Below are 22402 nucleotides of genomic sequence, written 5' to 3' on the forward strand. Positions count from 1 at the left end.
GGTGATACTAAGGTTGGTGGAGTTGTGGATAGTGATGAAGATTGTCAGAGAATGCAGCAGGATATAAATAGATTCGGAAATTGGGCGGAGAAACGGCAGATGAAATTTAATCTGGACAAATGTGAGGTGATGCATTTTGGTAGGTCCAATCCAGGTAGTAGCTATAAAATAAATGGCAATCAGGAGCATAGTCTCACAGATCTGGGCATGCAGGTCCACAGATCCTTAAAAGTGGCAGCACAGGTGGAAAAGGTGGTGTAAAAAAAAATACAGCGTGCTTTCCTTCATTGGACAGGGAATTGAGTATAAAAGTTGGCAAATTATGTTACAGTTGTATAAGATGTTGGTTAGGTCACATTTGGAATACTGTGTCCAATTCTGGTCACTACACTACCTGAAAGACGTGGAGGTTTTGGAGAGAGTACAGAAAAGATTTACCAGGATTCAGGTACGGAGGGTATTAGCTATGAGAAGAGAATGAATAAACTGGGAATGTTTTTCCTGGAAAGATGGAAACTGAAGGGCGACCTGATGGAAGTTTATAAAATTAGGAGGGGCATTGATGGGGTGAACAGTTGGAAGCTTGTTCCCAGGGTAGAAATTACAATTACAAGAGGCACAAGTTCAAGGTAAGGAGGGAAAGGTTCAGTGCAGGGGAAGTTTTTTTTTTACTGAGTGCGGTGGGGGCCTGGAATGCACTGACAAGTGAGGTGGTTGAGGCAGATGCATTTTAAGATTTACTGGATTGACATATGAACACACAGGGAATAGAGGGATACAGGCGGTTGTCCTAGATAGGACAACGTGATCGGCACAGGCTTGGAGGGCCGAAGGGCCTGTTCCTGTGCTGTATTGTTCTTTTGCTCTTTGAGTATGAGTGCAGGGCAGGAACTTAAACCAGCCTGGTTTCAGTTATTCTAAGGGGGAGATGGCCATGTTCTGAGGCCAAGGATTCAAATCCCACCACGGCAGCTGGTGGAATTTAATTCTATTCATAATCTGGAACTGAGAAAAGAAAAGTTAGCCTTGTTTTTCACGCCAGAATCAACACTGCCATTTTTTTGCTGAGGTTCCCCCGTTGTAAAAGACTGCTACTCAGCCGTCGAGGCAAGGGAAACTGTAGGAATTTTCAGACAAAGATTGCATCAGTGAAATTGCTGGAAGTTATCAGTTGCTGACCTGGATTGGTAGTGGTTTGCTAATACAAAATATATTGTTTGTGCAAATAAATAGAAGAAAAAACCCTCGGGCCTGCCCTGCTGCTCAATAAGACCATAGCTGAACTTGATTGTCTCTACTTCTCTGCCTCATTCCCCCGCCGAAACCCCCGATCCATTCTGATGACGGGTCATCAAACTGAAACATCAGGTCCGCTTCCCCCTCGCAGACGCAGCCAGACTTGCACCATTCTCTTTTCATTTCAAAAGTCCAGCGTTTTATTTGTGTCTGACCGTTTGTTTTAGCAGTGTTAGTTGCGGGATTAATGTCAGCTAGGACACTGGAAGAAACTTGCCTGTTTCGACAGCTTTAACCACTCCTTTTAAGTAGTGAGTCGACCATAAAGTGCTTTGTGATGTCCTGGGGTTGTGAATAGATCGATATAAGCACAAGTTGGTGATCCTTTCCTGTTCCTCTTGTTGAACAGGGCAAGGCAGAAGTGGGGAGTGCTCCTGAAGAGGATTGCGATGAGTGGTGAGAAGCAGTTTTAAAATTCCGAGCAGCAATTAATGTGTTTCAGGGACCCTGAGCTATCTGGGAGAGTGATTATGTATCCTTCCATTGGGTAAAGTTTCAGTCTAAATTTACTGGAAGTAAAAATGTTTATGTAATGGCTTATCTTGTTCATGTGATCGTACCAGTTGTGTGTGCGTGTGTTTTATTCTTTCCGGGATGTGGCTAGGCCAGCGATTTTATTGCCCATCCCTAATTGCCCTTGAAAAAGTGGTGGTGAACTGCCTTCTTGAACTGTTGCAGCCTATGCGGTGTACCCCCTCAGTGTTGCTAGGGAGAGAGTTCCAGGATTTTGACTCAGTGACGATGAAGGAATGGGCATAGAAAATAGGTGTAGGAATAGGCCATTTGGCCCTTTGAGCCCACTTTTCAATATGATCATGGTTGATCAAGCACTTTCAGTATCCCACTCTTTTCTCTCCATACTCTTTGTTCCCTTTAGCCAGGGCCATTTCCAGCTGTTTCTTGAACATATCTAATGAACTGGCCCCACTGGTAGAGAATTCCACAGGCTCACGACTCTCTGAGCGAAGAAGTTCTTCCTCATCTCAGTCCTGAATGGCTTACCCCTTTATTCTCAGACTAGTTCTGGGCTTCCCCAACACTGGGGACATTCTTCCCGCATCTGGCCATGCCTGCTCATAGCCCCATTCCCCCTTAAGCCCGGGGGACTGCAGGCGTTCCCAGTCCTGGCGACAACAAGGACTCGAGCTTGCCAGCTAATCATATTGCCCAGCAAGCCTCTCCAGTGAGGGTCGGAAGTCGTGACTCCAGCCAATTAACAATGGTTGGAGAGTGAAATCTCTGCGATGCGGACAGTATTGGCGGGGACATGTTCTCCACTAACTTTTCAAATGGCAGAAGGGATAGTGTGCCCATTGAGGTGTAATCTTCTGCTACATCTGTGCTTCCTCTGAGCAAATTTGGGTCCTGATTCGAGAAAGGCATTTTAATTGAAGTAAAAGAGCCTTTAAATTGAATGTAATCATGTTGTCCGGTTGATTTAATTCCTGTACCTATAAAACCAAAATGAGATAACTTCTATGATGATGTTTGGTGCATTCTGTCATTACTGCAAATAGATGTCATGTCTTTTTATTATGATACTGGGAACAATAATCTGTGCACGTTTTACATATGATCCGGCCTTGAGAAATTGATTTGGAATTTAAATTAGCTTTTGATGTTGCAGTATTGTGAGCATCTGGATTTAATATCTGTCGTTTTGTTAACTTCCTATCCCCTACCTGCTTTGTAAAAGAACAATATCCTTTATCTAATTATGCACCAGGAAGCCCCACAGGACTGTGCTAATAGGTATCAGATGTTCTCAATGATGATGAAATTTGCATTATTGCAAGCAAACAACTGCTGAAATGTACTTGAGCACAACTGTCAATAAAATATTATTGAAAAAGTAGCAAAATCCTGTAGCAGTTGGAGAGCTGGCATGCAATAGACTGGCAATTATTATAATAGCTTTATGTAAAATTATATTACATTGTCATTATACAGTCTGTGCTTTAGACAAAACCTTTCTTTGTCAGAGGTATTTTACAGCAGGGCTGATGATGCATGTCGAGCATTAACCATTTTACTGTGTTAAGTTTGTTGGTATTGAGATGAGTTTTGAGCCTGTTAAGATGGCCTTTCGAAGAACTGATCGTAGTCCCCCAGATCAGTATGTAATGTAAGCAGGGATGCTGATGGGCTGAGTATGAGGGCTAAGAAGTGGTCATTTGGTAAAATTGCTTTCTCAATACCATGGTTTTCTCATTCCTTGCGTCCATACAGTCCTTTTGGCCTCGGATTTGCATGGTGCACAGAGTGCTTCTACTATCTTAGACTTCCTGACTCCCACCTGAGATCAGTGAAGGTGCCAGCTTTGAAATGGATACAGAACCTAAATGCATTGTAAGCTGTAACAAGGAACAGCTGAAATTGGCTGAAAAGAGAGAGAAAGAAAAGGGTTTTCTGTATTTTCTTTCACAACACCCTCCTGTTTGAGATGACATTACTTGTTTGGGTGTAACAGCCTGCCCAGTTGAGATGCTCCGCACAAGTGAATGATACTGAAAATACTGAGTGGAATTTTATACAGAACATGCCATGTGTTTCATGGTGGCGGAGGCAACCCACCATTGGCAAGCGGCAGGATCTTCTGGTTCAGGTGCTGCCAACAGGGTTTTCCGTTGAATACACCCCTCACTGTTGGGAAACCCATGGTGGGTGTGCGTCATCAGCAGGACTGGAAAATTCCATCGGCGCGAACAGCCAGAAAGTTCCAGCCACTATAGGCGGTAGGAGGAAACTCTCGATCATTCCTTTCCATAGCTGTATCTTTATTCACAGGCTTGCTGCTCTCTATCCTTCAAACTCCCTCTAGCTGTACAATCAGACACCCTTTCCTATTATTTGCCTGGCTAAGCCCTACACAAGTTCCTTCCCTAAACTTCTCCATAACACAATCCCACCTAAAGGTGGGATTGTACAGCTAGGGGGAATTTGAAGGACAGCAAGCCTGTGAATAGGATAAATAAAGGTGGAAAGGAATGATTTGAGAATTTCCTCCTACCGCCTATGGTGGCTGGAACTTTCCAGCTGTCCGCACCAACGGGATTTTCCAGTCTGGCTGATGACACACACCCACCGTGGGTTTCCCCTTGGTGAGTGGTGCATTCAACGGAAAACCCTGTTGGCAGCACCTGAACCAGAAGATCCCACCGCAGGCCAATGGTGGGTTGCCTCCGCCACCTAGAACGTGCCATGCGTTTCAATGTAAAATTCCACTCAGTATTTTCAGTATCACTCACCTGTGCGGAGTATCTCAACTGGGCAGGCTGTTACACCCAAACTAGTAACGTCATCTCAAACAGGAGGGTGTTGTGAAAGAAAATACTGAAAACCCTTTTCTTTCTTTTTTTTTCAACCAATTCCCCACAGCTTCTCATTGATCCAGCTTACACTGCATTTAGGGTCTGTACCCATTTCAAAGCTGGCACCTACACTGATCTCAGGTGGAAGTTACGAATTCTAAGGGAGTAGAAACACTCCGTGCACTATGCAAATCTGGGGCCAGAAGGACAGTATGGACACAAGTAACGAGAAAGCCGTGGCATTGAGAAAGCAATTTTACCAAATGGCCCTCTTCCGAACCCATCTATTGGATAAAAGCAGATGCTGGGAATCTGAACCAAAAGCAGAAAATAATGGAAAATCTCAGCAAGTCTGTGAGTGAATAAAGCTAACATTTCACATCTAGATGACCTTTCATCAGACCATCTATTGTGTCAAGGTTTTGGTCACCCCTCCAAAACACTCACTGGAAAATCCTTGGGATATTTATCTACAGTAATGAAGCTATTTAGAAGAAAGTTGCGGATATTGTTAGAAGCAGATAAGAATGGATTCCCTCTTTTCCTCAATTGACTGCAACAGGATTTTTGAAAAAGGACATACTTGCTAAGTTAGTGATCATAGAACAACCAATTGAAGAAGTTTTCTTGAGTTTAACATAGATTGAGGTTAGCTTTATTATAACTTGCATAAAATAATAGACAACACTCCAACATTCATATGCAGACACACTCAGAATTCACTCATACACAGCAATAGGTTACAGAATAGGGGAGGATAGATTTGTCAATCCAAGGATCCAGAGGAATAAAAGGGATATGCAGTCTGTAGTTTGGTGACTTGCGCTGCATTTGGTGGATTCACGTTATTCCTTCGTTTGTACTGATGCTTCCAGTCTAAAGATGTAGCCGACTGGCTGCTGTCCTGGGGATGGCACGGTGGCACAGTGGTTAGCACTGCTACCTCACAACACCAGGGACCCAGGTTCGATTCCCAGCTTGGGTCACTGTCTGTGTGGCGTTTTGTACATTCTCCCCATGCCTGCATGGGTTTTCGGTGCTCTCATTTCCTCCCACAGTTCAAAGGTGTGCGGGTTCGGTGCATTGGCCATGATAAATTCTCCCTCAGTGTACCTGAGCAGGTGCCAGAGTGTAGCGACTAGGAGATTTTCACAGTAACTTCGTTGCAATGTGTATGTAAGCTTACTTGTGACTAATAACTATACAACCTTTAGATGGTCATGCTGGGTTGAATTCCTTTACAAAGTCTCTGTCTGCAGCAGAGGTATTCCTGGATGATCACGGCCAGCAAACAGGGTTCAAAGCTTGGAAGGTAATTGGATAGAGGAGGAGGAACCCTACTGGGATCTTGTTTCAGCAGCAGTTTATACACTCACTGCATAGACAGCAGATGTTTAGGCACACAAAGGGTCACTCAGTGATTTAAACATGTCTGTGTCTTGGTTCTTGCCCCTTGTAACTTCGTGTTTGGCAAGACTCTGTCTCAGCCAATGTCCCATTATTCAAATGATTGGGTTTAGCTTGATGAGTTCATGACTGGGAACCCCCTATTAAATATCCCAGGTGATTGGCTTGATACCTTGCTCACTGGGGCAGGATATGTGGCTCACTTATCTTTTCCTGAGGCCATGGTCCTTGGTGGCTCTTTGCAGACACAGGGTGAAGCTCTCTGGCCTCCCTGTAGAGTGTTTCTCAGTGGCAAGAGGTGACATGCCATTGCCCAGTGGCAGATCCCCCACCACAAGTAATGGGATTCTCCATTAATTCCGCCCTATGTCACCAAGAAACCCGTGGCAGGAGTGCACTGTCGATGGGACCAGAAGATCCCGCTGGCGTGAAGAACCAGAAGATTTTGCCTCAAGTCTTGCCATCTCTGTGGTTTGCAATTATTTTAAAATTTTAGATGTGGGCATCACTGACTGGACCAGCATTTATTGCCCATCCCTAAATACCCTAGATTTTCAGAGAACACTAAGAGTCAACTACATTGCTGTGCTGTGGGTCTGACATCAGATGTAGGCCAGATTTCCTTCCCAAAATGACGTTAGTGAATCAGATGGGTTTTTATGACAATCGACAATGCTTTCATTTAACTTTTAATTGCAGATTTCTTTTTATATTGAGTTCAAATTCCACCATCCGTCTTGTTGTGATCCAAACCTCAGTCCCGAGAAGATTGCCTTGGTTCTCTGGATTACTGGTTCAGTGGTAAATCGCTAGGCCACCATGTCTCCATATGGGAGCCTGCAGTGATGGAAATTGGGTAGCCATCTTTGTTGCGAGTTCAAAATACATGTTTAGTTTGGGTTTTAAAAAGGCTCCAGTTCAGTTCTGTTTACCAAGCAGTGAATTAAAAAATCATTATTTGGCATAAAGCATATTTTTACGACCATATTAATTATTATTTGTGGTGGTTGAGGGAGCAGCATTGGCTAGAACAGCAGGAGATGTCCTTGCTCTTGTTTAAATATGCCAAAGGGTGTTTAATCTCCTGCACAAGATACCAGTTTAAGATTGCCACAGAAGGAATAGAATGCCCCACTTCCCGGTAGCGAGAATCTAAATTCCACCCCGCCCCCCACACCCTCCCAACCACCACCACCAACACCTGTACCATGGCGAATCTTCCTAATTTACGCACCTTTGGACACTAAGGGGCAATTTAGCATGGCTAATCCACCTAACTTGCACATCTTTGGAGCGTGGGAGGAAACTGGAGTACCTGGAGGAAACCCATGCAGACACTGAGAGAAAGCACAAATTCCACCCAGGCAGTCACTCAAGGCTGGAATCAAGCCTGAGTCCTTGATGCTGTGAGGCAGCAGTGCTAACCACTGCGCCACTATTGGTGCAGGGCTTTCATAGACCTGGCTGATGATGGCTAAGAGCTTATAGCATATTTCTCTTAACTTTAATTGTCTTTTTGAAGCTTTTCTAATTGTCTGAGAAAGTGCACTCATCATGTACTTTCTAATTAAATTGCCTCCCCATTTTTCTTTTGAATCCTGCCCAGCAAATGGTATTTCTGCGGATTGTATGTCATTTCAGTGTTTGATTGCTGCTCACTGCTGACTGCGATAATTGAAGTTTATGAGTTGTTAAACAAATGTATATTATTTCTAATTAGTGTAACATGTTCAGGCTCTCCTTCAATGAATCACAGTGCGCCCAAGTCCCCCTGCTTTCTCAATCAGCAAAGCCACTCATCTAGTTGTTTAATGATAACGCAAGTATGGATCTTAATAGCTTCTCATCAGCTTTGAGGCAATTCTTTGTAGAGTGAACATGCTAGAAGCTGGTAGACCTGACTGACGTAACACACGTGATGCACCAAAAATGTGAGATGATGAAAAGAATCAGTGAGCACTTGTAAGATCATCAGTATTAGCAGTTGAAATGCTAAAGGAATGCCATACTCCTTTTCTTCCTGAAAAGTGACTTGTATCTTTTAATAATTTATTCAGGGGATAGTGAGAGTGAATAAAAATCCCCTTCGGTATAGGAACTGCCTCTAATTTTACTTGGTAATCTCCCAAATTAGCAATGGACTGAAAGAGCTTCTGCAGCTGTCTCATGACAGTAACTCCTTCATATTTTCCGCACTCCTGGTGGCAGCTCCAGTCAGAAGCCTGGCACAGTCACGCTTTGTCAAGAAGCAAGCTGATAATGAAAGGGTGCACGTTGCATATAATCAGTCAGAGAATGGACACAAAAGCTGAGCTGTCGCTCAACTCTTTTCCCCCCTAATTTTCTCTCTATTTCTGGTCATTCACTGTAGCTGAGAGCACATATCAGCTGTTGTATTGGTTGAGATGGCCACAAGGAGGTTAATAGCGATCCTTCCCTTTTCATAATGCCACGCACTCGCGTTCCAACACAATGAGCGCTGCAACAGTTCTCCAATCATCAATCTTTTAAAGATCGGGCTGGAATTGAACATTTCCAACATCGGCATGTTCTGTATAATAGTATAATCAAATTCCTCATCTGGGCTTAATAACATCATTAGGTTAGTTCTGAAGTGATGGCCTGAAAATCACAATTAGTTGGCCCCACTGGCCAGCTAATTGGCACTAGCTTGCTACTTTCTTCTGTCAGGAGGTTAGCTGTTTCCATTGCCCAACTGCCTCTGGCAAGATCGACCAAAGATTGGAATGCATCTGGTAGCTCACCCAGCAGGTCATTTTCGAAGGTTACTCTTCTCCCAAACACCCTCCACCCCCAGCCTACCAGGGAAACTGTGTGGGTGGTAAGATCCCACCCTTAAATGTCTGATGACAAAGCTTTCATGTTAGCTGGAGTAACCATCTTATAATGCTATAAAGCGGTGGGATTTGGAAGTTCTAGCTGTGCTTATACTTAATGGGCAGCACGGTGACACAATGGTTAGCACTGCTGCCTCACACCGCTAGGTACCCGGGTTCAATTCCTTGCTTGGGCCACTGTCTGTGTGTGTGGAGTCTGCACATTCTCCCCATGTCTGCATGGGTTTCCTCCAGGCGCTCCGATTTCCTGCACAGTCTGAAAGACATACTGGTTAGGTGCGTTGGCCAATTCTCCCTCGGTGTGCATAAACAGGAGGGTGGCGACTAGGGGATTTTCACAGCAACTTCATTGCAGTGGTAATGTAAGCCTACTTGTGACACTAAGAAAATAAGTAATTGCCCCAGGATGTGATTACAACATGCTATTGGATACTTTGTAAAGCCTTATGTTATGAAATTCACACCAAAGTGTTTCCGAGAAGCCACCAACACCAATAACTTGTATTTATTTAGCAGCTTTTATGGATGATAACACAAATATTGCTGAAGAAAATACATTTTTACCAAAGCTTTTGGTCTTGCACTTATCAGGACAGTTTGTGAGAATACTAATGCAAGGGAAACAATAAATTTACACTATGAGAAGAGAATGCTGATTGGTTGGCAAGTGGACTCTGGTACAAGCATTACTGTGGAGAGTGCATCAGTTAATGGTGACTGACAGTTAACTGCTGAGTGCTGTTTGAAATTTAAAACAGGCAGCATGACTCTGGTCAAGGCATTGTCCTGAGGAATGAACCAGCGAATGGCAATTGCTTATTTTGCTTAACTGAAACAGGCACAATGTGTGTACAAGTTCTTTTTGTCTGCAAAGGGCAGGATCATGTGTATTAATTAATATATGTAGTTTACACCATATACAAATGTGCCACACACTGTGAGCCTGATTGACCATCTTACGTTAGTTCTTGTCATAATTCTTAACTTACCGAGGATTATTTAGCAAATGTTGGACATGATGTTTTGAGTTTTGCAAGCACGGCTGGTTGGTTGCAGTCTGCAACTTGCCATTGTGAACAGTGGAAGGGACTTGCTGTGTGACCTGATTGGCCAGTCTTTGGGATGTATGGCCCACATCTCATGCATCACAGTGGCATTGTCCAGGGTTGCAGAGTTTAGGGTCCAGGCTGCAGAAGGCACACAAGTCGGCCATTCAGCCCATTCAATTAGATATGGCTGATCATCTACCTCAACACCATTTTCCTGTGCTATCCCCATATCCCCTGATGTCATTCATATCCGGAAATCTATCAATTTCTGCCTTGCAAATGCTCACTTCTCTGAGGCAGAGAATTCCAAATTCTTCACCCTCTTTGAGTGAAGAAACTCATCCTTATCTCAGTCTTAACTGGCCTGTCCTTTATTCCAAGACTGTGTCTTCTGTTTCTAAGCTCACCAGCCAGGGGAAACACCCTTCCTGCATCTACCCTGTCAAACCCTGCAAGAATTCTTTAAGTTTCAATTCCCATTCTTTGAATCTCTACAGCAGCCCTTTTCAAAATGGGGGCTACCATGGGTCATGGGATGTTGAAAATGGTTCGTCAGATAAATTCTCGCTGCCTATAAACTGATCCTGTTCAAAAATTGCGGGATGTTCTGTGATCCTGTTTGAATAAAAATGTGAAATGTTCTGTTTATCAAATTTTGTAGAAGGTGGTAAGACAATGAGGATCACTCAGGCAATGACATAGCAGCATGAGGACTTTTAATGTGGAGGAGAAGCTTAGAATTACCTCACATAATTCAGGTTATGGCATGGTAGCACTGCTGCCTCATAGCGCCAGGGACCGTCAGCATGGGTTTCCTTCAGTTTCCTTCCTCAGTCCAAAAAAAAGATATGCTGGTTAAGTGCATTGGCCATGCTAAATTTTCCCTTGGTGTGTCTGAACAGGAGCCAGAGTGTGACGACTAGGGGATTTTCACAGTAACTTCATTGCAGTGTTAATGTAAGCCTACTTGTGATATTAATAAATTCAAAATTTCTGAAGGGGAAAGGTAAGAATTAGGAGAGAGGTGTATTTTTAAATGTACAGTAAATCCTGTTCAGATTGCGACTTTAGAGGCAACACTGCAGCTTTCCTGGTCAGGGGGCATCTAATTGAAACTTACAGAATACTGACAGGCTTAGATAGTGTGGACGTGGAGAGGATGTTTCCACTAGTGGGATGGGCTAGACCTCAAGGGAGTAACCTCAGAGTGAAGGGATGCTCCTTTTAAAACTGAGATGAGGAGGAATTTCTTCAGCCAGAGGGTGGTGAATCTGCGGAACTCATTGCCACAGAGGGCTGTGGAGGCCAGGTCATTGAGTATCTTTAAGACAGAGATGGATAGGTTCTTGATCAATCAGGGATCACGGGCTACAGGGAGAAGGCAGAAGAATGGGGATGACGATCATATCAGCCATGATTGAATGGCAGAGCAGACACAGTAGGCCAAGTGGCCTAGTTCTGTTCCTATATCTTAAAAGTAGCATGTTGATCAGGTGAGATCTGCATTCCAAAGGTGCATCACAAGACAAGAAGCTCGTCACAAAGAAATGGCAGTCAATTTTCTGTGGAAGGCGAATGCACAGTAAATGGGTGTATTGTCTGATTTTGGACATTTGTTTTGAATGTATTTGTTGACAAGTTTGCAGAGAGTTTGCAAAATGCTGACACCAATTTCCTTTGTGCTGGGATATAGAATCGTAGAATCCCTACAATGTAAGAGGAGGCCATTCAGCCCATTGAGTCTGCGCTGACTATCTGTCACATCTTACCCAGGCCCATCCTCTGCCCAACACCCCACATATTTACCTGTTAATTCACCTAGCCAACACATCTACTGATGACCATGAAATCATTTGACAATTGTCAGAAAAATCCATCTGGTTTGTTAATGTCCTTTAGGGAAGAAAATCTGTTGTCCTCTCCTGGTTTTTTTTTCTACGTGTGACTCCAGAGCCACAGGAATGTGGTTGACTCTTAACTGCCCTCCAAAGGCAACTAAGGATGGGCAATAAATGCTGGCCAGCCAATGATGCTATTGTCCCACCAATGATTTAAAAAAAAATCTTAGGACATTACGAGGAAATTTAGCATGGCCAATCTACCTAACCAGCACATCTTTGAACTGTGGGAGGAAACCGGAGCACCAAACCCTGTGCAGACTGGGCCAAAATAAATTGGATCTGAAACAGCCCTCCTGACATTTACTGTACTGTTTGTCCAAAGTGGAAAGATTGTATTTCATTACACATCCCATGTGACGTGCGTCGCAAGGGATGGTCATTTGGTAAAAGTGGGTCACCGGGGGGAAAAAAAAAGTTTGAAAAACACTGTTCTAAAGAAACAAACTCAGTTACCTTAACCTTTCCTCAAGACAATCCCACTATCCTGAGGATTAGTCTAGTGAATGTCTGTTACACTTGCTCAATGGCAAATATATTGATCCTTAGATAAGGAGACCAAAGCTGTGTATAATATTCAAGCTGAGAGATCACTAAGGCTCTGTACAATTTCACAAGAAATAAGAACATGCGAAATAGAAGCAGGGTTTAACAATTCAGTTTTTGAGTCCGTTTCACCATTCAATGAGCTTGTTGCTGATCTACTTCAAGACCATTTTCCTGCAGTATCCTTCTTTGTTTTTATAATGTAAAAATCTATCAATCTCTGCCTTGAACATACTCAACTCCCATTGCAATGAAGGCCAACATACCATTTGCCTTCCTAAGTGTTCACTGTACCTGCATGCTAGCTTTTAGTGACTCATGAACAAGGATACCTATTTCCCTTTGGACATTAACACTTCCCAACCTCTCTTCATTTAAGGAACATTCTGCCTTTCAGTTTTTCCTACCGGAGTGGATAACGTCACACTTAATCACCTTGTAATCGATCTGCCGTATTCCTGCCCCTTCACTTAGCCTGTCCAAGCCCTTTTGAAGCCTCCTTACAAGCTCCTCACAATTTACATTTCCCAACTAGTTCTGTATCAATTCAGCAAATTTGGAAATATTATATTTGATATAGATTGATATAATGTAGTCCCAACACTGGTCCTTTTGGTATCCTAATATTAACAGCTTGCCTTCTGAGAATCTATTTATTCCTACCCTGTTTTTGTCTGGTAACCGATTCTCAATCTACATTATCCCCCAATCCCACCTGATCTAATTTTGTTTATTAACCTTCAGTGGGAACCTATCAAAAGCCTGCTAAAAATCCAAATGCATCAAATTCACTGCTTCTCCTTTATCTATGCTGCAAGGAACATTCCCAAAAAAGCTCCAACACATTCATCAAACCTGATTTCCCATTCATAAATCCATGTTAAATTTGTCCAATTATGTTAATATTTTCCAAGTGTCTCGTATATCCTTTAGATTAGGTTTTAACATTTTCCCTTCTACTGATGTCAAAGTAACAGTCTGCTGTTCTCCATTTTCTCCCTCTCTCCCTGCAATGATATTTCCTAATTTCCAGTCTGTAGGCCCTTTCCAGAAGCTACAGAATCTTGATAGATAAGGACCAGGATTCGCTCAAAAAAAAAATCCAAATCCCCAATTCCCGTGAAAATGGGAGTAACTCTCGCCAATTTCGTTGACCGGATTTTCAGAATGTATCCTCGACACTCTGAGCACTGCAGAGTGCCCTAGTGAGATTCACTCCGAGAAGCCGGAGACGGAGCACTGAGCGGGCCACTGAGCATGTGCAATCTGTCAGTGCTGAGAATGGCACATGCGTAGTAGTCCTGCACTGCCAGCCTCCCAATCGCTGACCAGCCCTATTCCCCTAAATTGCTGGCTGTCCCATTCCCCCACATAGAAGCAGAATCAGGCCACTTGGCCCATCAAGTCTGCTCCACCATTCAATCAAGGCTGATATTTTTCTCATCCCCATTCTCCTGCCTTTTCCCCATAACCCCCGATCCCCTTATCAGTCAAGAACCTATCTATCTCTATCTTAAAGATACTCAATGACCTGGCCTCCACAGCCTTCTGCAGCAAAGAGTTCCACAGATTCATCGCTCTCTGGCTGAAGAAATTCCTTCTCATCTCTGCTTTAAAGGATCGTCCCTTTAGCCTAAGGTTGGGCCCTCTGGTTCTAGTTTTTCCTACTAGTAGAAACATCCTGTCTATGTTCACTTTATCCAGGCCTTGCAGTATCCTGCAAGTTTCAATAAGATTGTCCCTCATCCTTCTAAACTCCAACAGACGCAGACCCAGAATCCTCAACCGTTCCTCATACAACAAGCTCTCCATTCCAGAGATCATTCTTGTGAACCTCCTCTGGACCCTTTCCAAGGCCAGCACATCCTTTCTTAGGTATTGGGGCCCAAAACTGTTCACTATATTCCAAATGGGATCTGACCAGAGCCTTATGCAGCCTCAGAACTACATCCCTGCTCTTGTATTCTAGCCCTCTCAACATGAATGCTGACGTTGCATTTGCCTTCCTAACTGCTGACTGAACCTGCATGTAAACATTTAAGGGAATCTTGAACAAGGACTCCCAAGTCCCTTTTAGTCTAATGTAAAAATTAGTCTGTGCCTCCATTCCTCCTTCCAAAGTGAATAACCTCACACTTTCCACATTGTGTTCCATCTGCCACTTCTTTGCCCACTCTCCTAACCTGTCCAAATCCTTCTGCAGCACTCGTGCTTTCTCAATACTACCTGTCCCTCTACATAATTTTGTATCAACTGCAAACTTAGCAACAGTGCCTTCAGTCCTTTCCTCCAAATCATTTATGTATATTGTGAAAAGTTGTGGTCCGAGCACTGACCCCTGAGGCACTCCACTAGTCACCAGTTGCCACCCTGAAGAACGCCCCTTTATCCCCACTCTCTGCTTTCTGCCAGTCAGCCAATTCTCTATCCGTGCCAGGATCTTACTCTTAGTACCATGGGCACTTATTTAACAGTCTCTTATGCGGCACCTTGTCAAAGGCCTTTTAGAAATCTAAATAAATCATGTCCAATGGTCCTCCTCTCTCTAACTTCCTTGTTACCTCTGAGGTGGGGGGGCCGGGTGGGGGGCACTGGTCCCGGGCCCACTAATGATATTCAAATGAGGATTATCATTTTCAAATCAGCCTCACGCGATGCTGCAAATCTTGGCCCCAGAGACGCGTGTATGCCATGGTACCCACCCGGAAGCCTGCAAAACATCCTCTGCTGATGTCTCCAGCAGCACAGTGGCCTGGGAGAATCGTCTCCAAACTCCAATGCATCCACTATCTCTATTGCCACCTCCTTTAGTGCTCTGGGCCATTGCTCATCAGGTCCAGGGGATTTTTTCAACCTTCAATCCAATTAATTTTTTTGAGTATTACCCCTTTATTAATACTAATTCCTTTTAGTTCCTCATTTTCACAAGCCTCTTGGCTCCCTACAATTTCTGAGAGACTTTCTTTATCTTTCTCCGTGAAGGCAGATGCAAAATAAGGAGACGGTGGCATAGTGATATTGTCACTGGACTAGTGATCCAGGGTAAACTTTGAGCTCCTGGGTCAAATCCTGCCCAGCAAATGTGAAGTTGAAGTTGGAATGTGATTAAAAATCCATGAAGCATTGTTGGTTGTCATAAAAATCCATCTGGTTCACTAATGTCCTTTTTAGGGAGGAAAATCTGCCATCCTCACCTGGTCTGGCCAACATATGACTCCAAATCCACAACAATGTGGTTGAGTTTGAAATGGCTTTGCAAGCCACTCAGTTCAAGGACAATTTAGGATGGGCCAGCCAGAAATGCAGACATCCCATAATGTTTTAGTTTCACTGCCATTTCCCTATTTTCCATTATAAATTCTCTTGTCTTCGCCCAATATGGACCGACATTTCTCCTACCTGATCTTTTCCTTTTCACTTACTGAAATACTTTTTTACAATCTGTGTTTATGTTTCTCGCTAGCTTGCAATTCATATTCTCATCTTTCATCCATTTCTTGGTCCTCCTTTGCTGGATTCTTATTTCATTGAATCATAGAGCCCTACAGTGAAGAAGGAGACTCTTTGGCCCATCAACACTGCACCAACAACAGCCCCACCCAGGCCTACTCCTGTAATCCTATGTATTTACCCTACTAATTCTCCTGACACTAAAGCAATTTACCACGGCCAATCCACCCAACCCGTACACCTTACTGAGGATTGATCCCAATCCTCAGGCTTACCACCTTTTCTGCCAATCTTATAAACTGCAATTTAGGGATAAACTATCTCTCTGGATTCTAATTGCCCTTGCATCAAATGTTATGTTCTTGTTTCAACAGAATATCCTTAATTTGTTGCAATGTCCATGGAAACTGATAACTAGAAGTTTGTATCACCGCTTCCAAGTTATTAGGTGAAAGAATAACAAGATTTCATGTTACGAAGCTTTACTGTAACAAATGAGTGAAAACACTATTCACTAAACATTATTTTCTTTTTGTAGGCAATGTGTACTTTAAACTACCAAAAGTGACATTTCCCTTGTAAACCTATCATTCATTGCGCCCTCCTCGGAGTTACAATCTTTTTTGCAAACAGCCTACAGTTGGTACCAGCTTCAAACTGGCTTTTGTTGCCCCATTTTGCCATGTAGTAATGTTTGATTTTTCAGGCAGCACTGGTAAATGTAGGATCTGAACGTTCTTCTTCCCCCTTGGACATGCCAGGGTGAATCTCCTGGTAACTTGCAAAACAAAGTGGCTTCTTCCTTTTGCTGACCGCTCAAGCCTGCTGTCTATCTGAGATATTCGTTGATTTGTAGGGAAGCCTGTAACCTGATCTCAAAAAATGGTTTCCTTTGTCCTCTTCTGCGTGTCAGTGTGAAACACATTATCCTTTTATCTTGGTAGAAATTATCTCCGCTTGGTCCCCAAACCATTTTTCATCTTAGAAGTAAATGGACAGCTCACAGCACAACTGTTTACAACCCAGTACTTTTGCCACAACTTTGGGGCTTTCAGAACCTATCCATGGTAAATTAAAAGCCTTCTAGCCATTTTCTCCAAGTATAGATACATTGCACCTTCTGCTCAGGCAAACAATCTAAGCAGTCCTTTGATCTCTACCCATCATACTGCCTAGTTCTGCTGTCAGCATAAGACCCTGCCATTTACTCTTAAATTTACAGTCCCAAAATATTATAATCTTTTAAGGCTCATAATTGTAACAATATCAAAATAAGAAATAACCCTGTTTTAAGTTCCTTTATAACAACATTGTAACCCAAGCAACTCATGGCATCATCTTAATACAATACATTGAGAGAAAAAAATCATAGAAGTTATGGTATTTAGATAAGTAAAACAATTCTTACTACTGCTTTATAATGTTTTATCAGTGTTTTATGCTTACATTTGTTGTATTTTCCAGTTCACACACTTGTAGTTAGGCACTATAGCATCATTTTATAATCCAGGAAATTCCAAAATCCAGAAGTGACTGATCCAAGCACTCCTGACTGGAGAAGTTACTGTTTTTCATGAACTGTAGGAGTATTCTGTGAGTTGCATACACTTCAAAGGCAGTTCCTCACTGGTAGGGCAAAATGAGTGAATTTACCTACTCTGACTCAGACGCGATGGGCTGAAGGGCCTCTTCCTGTGCTGTAAAGCTCTGCGGCTCTTGTATTCCTAGTTTAGTTTCATCTTAAACTTTATCTTTGTTTCCATCTTTCTCTTTCAGCTGATATAATTTCCACTGTAGAGTTCAACCACACTGGAGAATTACTGGCAACGGGGGACAAGGGGGGTCGAGTTGTTATATTTCAGAGAGAACAAGAGGTAAGTGTTGCGGAGTTGTGATATTGCTGAGTGACAAGACCTTCTTGTAATTTTGCTATTGTGGGAACTCTGCATTCTTAGCTCTCTCTTGCCATCTCGCTGTTATTTTAAATGTCTGTTGAACTTCCTCACTCAGTAGAAAAGTTTTGTTTCTCTAACCAGGAAACGGAATGGAATTAAAACAGAAAATGTTGGATAAACTCAGCAGGTCTGGCAGCATCTGTGGAGAGAGAGAAACAGTTGGTGGAGGGATTTTCCAATGCCGCCCCCATGAATGGAGATTTAACTGAGCGCCATATTGTCCATCTTCGCTGGTGGAGACGGTAGAGTATAAATGATATGGTGCCACATGTGGGTGGTATGGTGGCACCATGGTTAGCTCTGCTGCCTGACAGCGACACAAATTCAATTCCCGGCTTGGGTCACTGTCTGTGTAGAGTTTGCACGTTCTCCCCACGTCTGCGTGGATTTCCTCTGAGTGCTCCGGTTTACTCCCACGGTCCAAAGATTTGCGGATTAGGTTGATTGGTCATCGGTCAGGGGAATTAGCAGGGTAAATATGTGGGGTTATGGGGATAGGGCTTGGGAGGGATTGTTAGTGCAGGCTCGATGGGCCAAATGTCCTCCTTAATGTTCTGAGTCCACGTGAACCTTTTGTAGAAGGGTGATATGGACTCGAATTGTTAATTATGTTACTCTCTCCACAGACGCTGCCAGACCTGTAGAGTTTATCCACCATTTTCTGTTTTATTTCATATTTCCTGTATCTGTAGTACTTGCCTTTGATTTAAGTGAATGGGATAGATGAGTTGTTTCCTGGTTATTGAGCAGCCACTCACTTTCCCAAATTTTAGAGATTTAAAGAGTTGGCACTTTGAGCTTGTGTTACCCAACAATGCATTATTGTGTATCAAAGTGTTCTGATACAAAAGACAAGTGTCTCCCAAATAAAAACAGTGAATAACTGCATGTTAAGGACAAGCGATGGTGTTGCTGAACAAAAATATCACTGGTTTCATTCTGTGACTGGAGCATACGTAAAGAATCAGATTGTTATCTGGAATGACAGTGACACTCAAGTGCTTTATAAATATTGTGAATACAATACTCACATTCTTGCAGTTTTTTTTTTCAAGGATAATACAACTTATTTTGTTCAAAGCCCTTCCTCCACAATGCAGGAGTGGTGGGAAATACGATGCAGTGACAATTTTGCCAAGTACAATTTATTTTCCACTACTAAAATTTGTTCTGCAGAACTGTCAACTGAACTTTACCCTTCCTTTCATAGGACACTTGCACAGCCCATTGCACATGTTCTGTGCCTGTAACCAGCCCTGCACATCTGAGCTGCTCTCTACTGATGATGCAGAAGTGGAAGAGCACAGGAAGAATATGTTATGTTATGTTATGTTACTGTAGTCTGTGGCATTTTGAGGGAAACCTGATATATCCTGTATCAATTACTAGCATTGCGCAACTCCCACTTTTCACCCACACGTTTCTTCTGGAGTTCCTAATTTGAGAATTAAAATGTATTATCATTGTTGCCTACTATGGAGTTGGACAAAATATATTCTGTAAGGAAGTAATTGTTGTTTGCAAAGGGGGGCATCTTCCCAACCCGCCCTTCACGGGAACCACAGCAAGCGGGGCAGGAATTGTCCAAAGGTCTGTTGATGTCGGGCAGGATTTTCTGGTTTTTGGATGTGCATGGCTGGAAGATCCTGCCCCTAGCCTCCTCCCCACTCCTACTTTATTAAGGCTTTTGACAAGGTTGCACATGGCAGGCTGGCATAAAGAAAATCAGGTGTTACAGTGTAGGCTGGTTAGATGGATACAGAACTGGCTTGGTCATAGAAGGCAGAGAGTAGCGGTGGAAGGGTGTTTTTCAGAATGGAGATCTGTAGCAAGTGGTGTTCCACAGGGGTCAGTGCTGGGACCTCTGTTGTTTGTGGTATATCTAAATGATTGGAGGAAAATGTGGGTGGTCTGAGTAGTAAATTTGCAGATGACATTAAGATTTGTGGCATTGCTGATAGTGCCAAGGCTTGTCAGAGGATACAACAGGATACAGATAGATTGGAGACTTGGGCACAGAACTGGCAGCTGGAGTTTAATCCAGACAGACGCGAGGTGATGAATTTTGGAGGATCAAATTTAGGTGTGATTTTTCCTGTAATTGGAAGAACCATTAGGAATGTTAACATACAGAGGGATCTGGGCGCACAGGTTCACAGTTCCTTAAAAGTGGCAACAAGTTGAACATAAGAAATAGGAGCAGGAGTAGGCCATCTAGCCCCTCGAGCCTGCCCCGCCATTCAATAAGGTCATGGCTGATCTGTCGTGTCTCAGTTCCACATTCCCGCCCTCTCCCCATGACCCTTAATCCCCTTGCCTGTCAAAAACCTATCAACCCGCGTCCTAAAAATATTTAGCGAGGCAGCCTCCACCACTTCAACGGGCAGAGAATTCCAGAGATTCACCACCCTTTGAGTGAAGAAGTTCCTCCTCAACTCCGTTCTAAACCGCCCCCCCTTTATCTTGAGGCTGTGCCCTCTAATCCTACTGTCCTTTCTGAGCGGGAAGAGCCTTTCCACCTCTATCCTATCCATCCCATTCATCATCTTATACGTCTCAATGAGATCTCCCCTCATTCTTCTAAACGCTAACAAGTACAAGCCTAATTTATTCAGCCTCTCCTCATAGCTCAACCCCCTCAACTCCGGTATCAGCCTAGTAAACCTCCTCTGCACTCCCTCCAAGGCCAAAATATCCTTGCGTAAGTGCGGCGACCAAAACTACACACAGTACTCCAGCTGTGGCCTCACCAGTGCCCTGTACAGTTGCAGCAAGACCTCCCTACTTTTATATTCAATCCCCCTCGCTATGAAGACCAGCATCCCATTCGCCTTCCTGACCACCTGCTGCACCTGTAGGCTGGGTTTTTGTGACTGATTAAGAAGACACATGGTATGTTTGCTTTCATCAGCTGAGGCATTGAGTACAAGAGTTGGGAAAGCATGTTGCAGCTATATAAAATCTTTGTTAGGCCACAGTGTATTGAGTACAGTTCTGGTCGCCACGCTACCAGAAGGACATGGAATCTTTGGAGAGAGTACAAAGAAGGTTCGCCAAGATGTTGCCTGGTCTTGAGGGCATTGACTATAAGGACAGGTTGAATAAACTAGGATTGTTTTCACTGGAAAGACAGAGGTCTACAAAATTATGAGAGGCATGGATAGGATGGATAGTCAGAGGCTTTTTCCCAGGGTGGAAGTGTCAATTACAAGAGGGCACAAGTTCAAGGTGAGAGGAGGCAAGTTTAAGGGAAGTTTTTCACGCAGAGAGTGGTGGGTGTCTGGAACATTCTGTCAGAGGAGTGATGGAACAGGCACACGAACAATATTTAAGAGGCCTCAGAATGGGTATGTGGGAAGGAATAGAGGGATATGGACCGATTAAGGGCAGAAAGTTGTTTTTAGTTTATTTAGGGCACCATGATCAGCATGGGCTTGGAGGGCCGAAGGGCCTGTTCCTGTGCTATATTTTGCTTTGCTCTTTGTAATTACAAAATTACAAGTTTCCAAACTAACAGGTCTGTTGGTTAAGGGTAACAAGACATTCACGATGGACAGAAATATTGGCATGTCTAGACTACAAGACTGTTTCCTGTTTATACTGATGTTGCTGATGATATTTTAATCTGGTTTAGAAATGAACAATACTGTTCCTTTAATTGAAAAAGGAACAAATAAAAAATTGTGGTTGGATTTATTTTTCCAGTGCAGAATTCAGTGTTTCAACAGTTGTGGTTCATGATTTCTGTGGGTTTCCCCCTCCTTCTGCCTGCAACCAACAATTTTGGGGACATTATTCTACATTGGTGCTATGACCTTTGTAGGGACCCACTTGTAATATGTTTACTTTTTTTTTGATAATCTGAAAATCCAATATTTACTAAAAGAATGAAGCCTCAAGATCCACTGTTCAAGACAAAAGAGTTTTCCTACACCCAGAATCAAAGAATGTGAACCCTAGTAACTACATTCTCTCTTAAATAGTCAGTTATGCTAAAGGTGTTAAAAGCACAATGAACTCAAGTTATTTATAGTCGAAATCAAACTGCTTAAATCTCATTTCCTGCCACACCTATTAGTCTTGCACCCCCATCACTCAAATCAGATATTTAACAGAAATTGGAAGTTTAACCACTATTTCGGAAGACATTTTCCAACTTCTGTATATGGATTGAGATTTCTTTGGTCTTCCACTTACTTCCAGCAGGGTTGTTCATAGAATCATATTTTCCCCACATTGCAGAAGGAGACTATTCAGTACGTCAGGCCTGCTCTGACCCTCCGACACGGCACCCCACCCAGGCCATGTCCCTGAAACCCCACGCATTTACCCTGCTCATCCACCAGTCAGCGGCAACTTAGCATGGCCAATCCATCTAACTGGCACATCTTTGGACTGTGGGAGGAAACCAGAGCATCTAGGGGAAACACATGCTGACACAGGGAGAAGGTGCAAACTCCACACAGACAGTCACTCAAGGAAGGAACTGAACCCGTGTCCCTGGTGGTGTGAGGCAGCAGTACCAACCACTGTGCCACCCTTCCTTCAACTGTCCTCCAACCACTCCACAGTTGTCGGCATTTAATACAGCTTCTTAAGCTAAGCTACCTTGGATCAGAACCCTCTTGTTTC

The 22402-nt window shown here is 43.3% G+C and overlaps 1 protein-coding gene across 4 annotated transcripts in view; it reads left to right on the forward strand.

Moving 5' to 3' along the window:
- The window catches only part of LOC145346944 (serine/threonine-protein phosphatase 2A 55 kDa regulatory subunit B gamma isoform), a 320021-nt gene that overhangs the window by 201222 nt on the left and 96397 nt on the right, over positions 1-22402 (forward strand). For 2 of the 4 annotated variants that reach the window (XM_080194843.1, XM_080194837.1), the window contains exons 2-3: positions 1646-1692; positions 17592-17689. In XM_080194843.1, coding sequence (XP_080050969.1) covers positions 1686-1692; positions 17592-17689 — 105 coding nt within the window. In that variant the 5' untranslated portion in view covers positions 1646-1685. The remainder of the gene's footprint in view (positions 1-1645; positions 1693-17591; positions 17690-22402) is intronic. The other 2 variants (XM_080194824.1, XM_080194833.1) reach the window with 1 other exon arrangement.

Source organism: Carcharhinus amblyrhynchos, chromosome 1 (assembly GCF_965287045.1).
Source record: "Carcharhinus amblyrhynchos chromosome 1, sCarAmb.v2.hapA, whole genome shotgun sequence".
In the NCBI taxonomy this organism is placed as follows: Eukaryota; Metazoa; Chordata; class Chondrichthyes; order Carcharhiniformes; family Carcharhinidae; genus Carcharhinus; species Carcharhinus amblyrhynchos.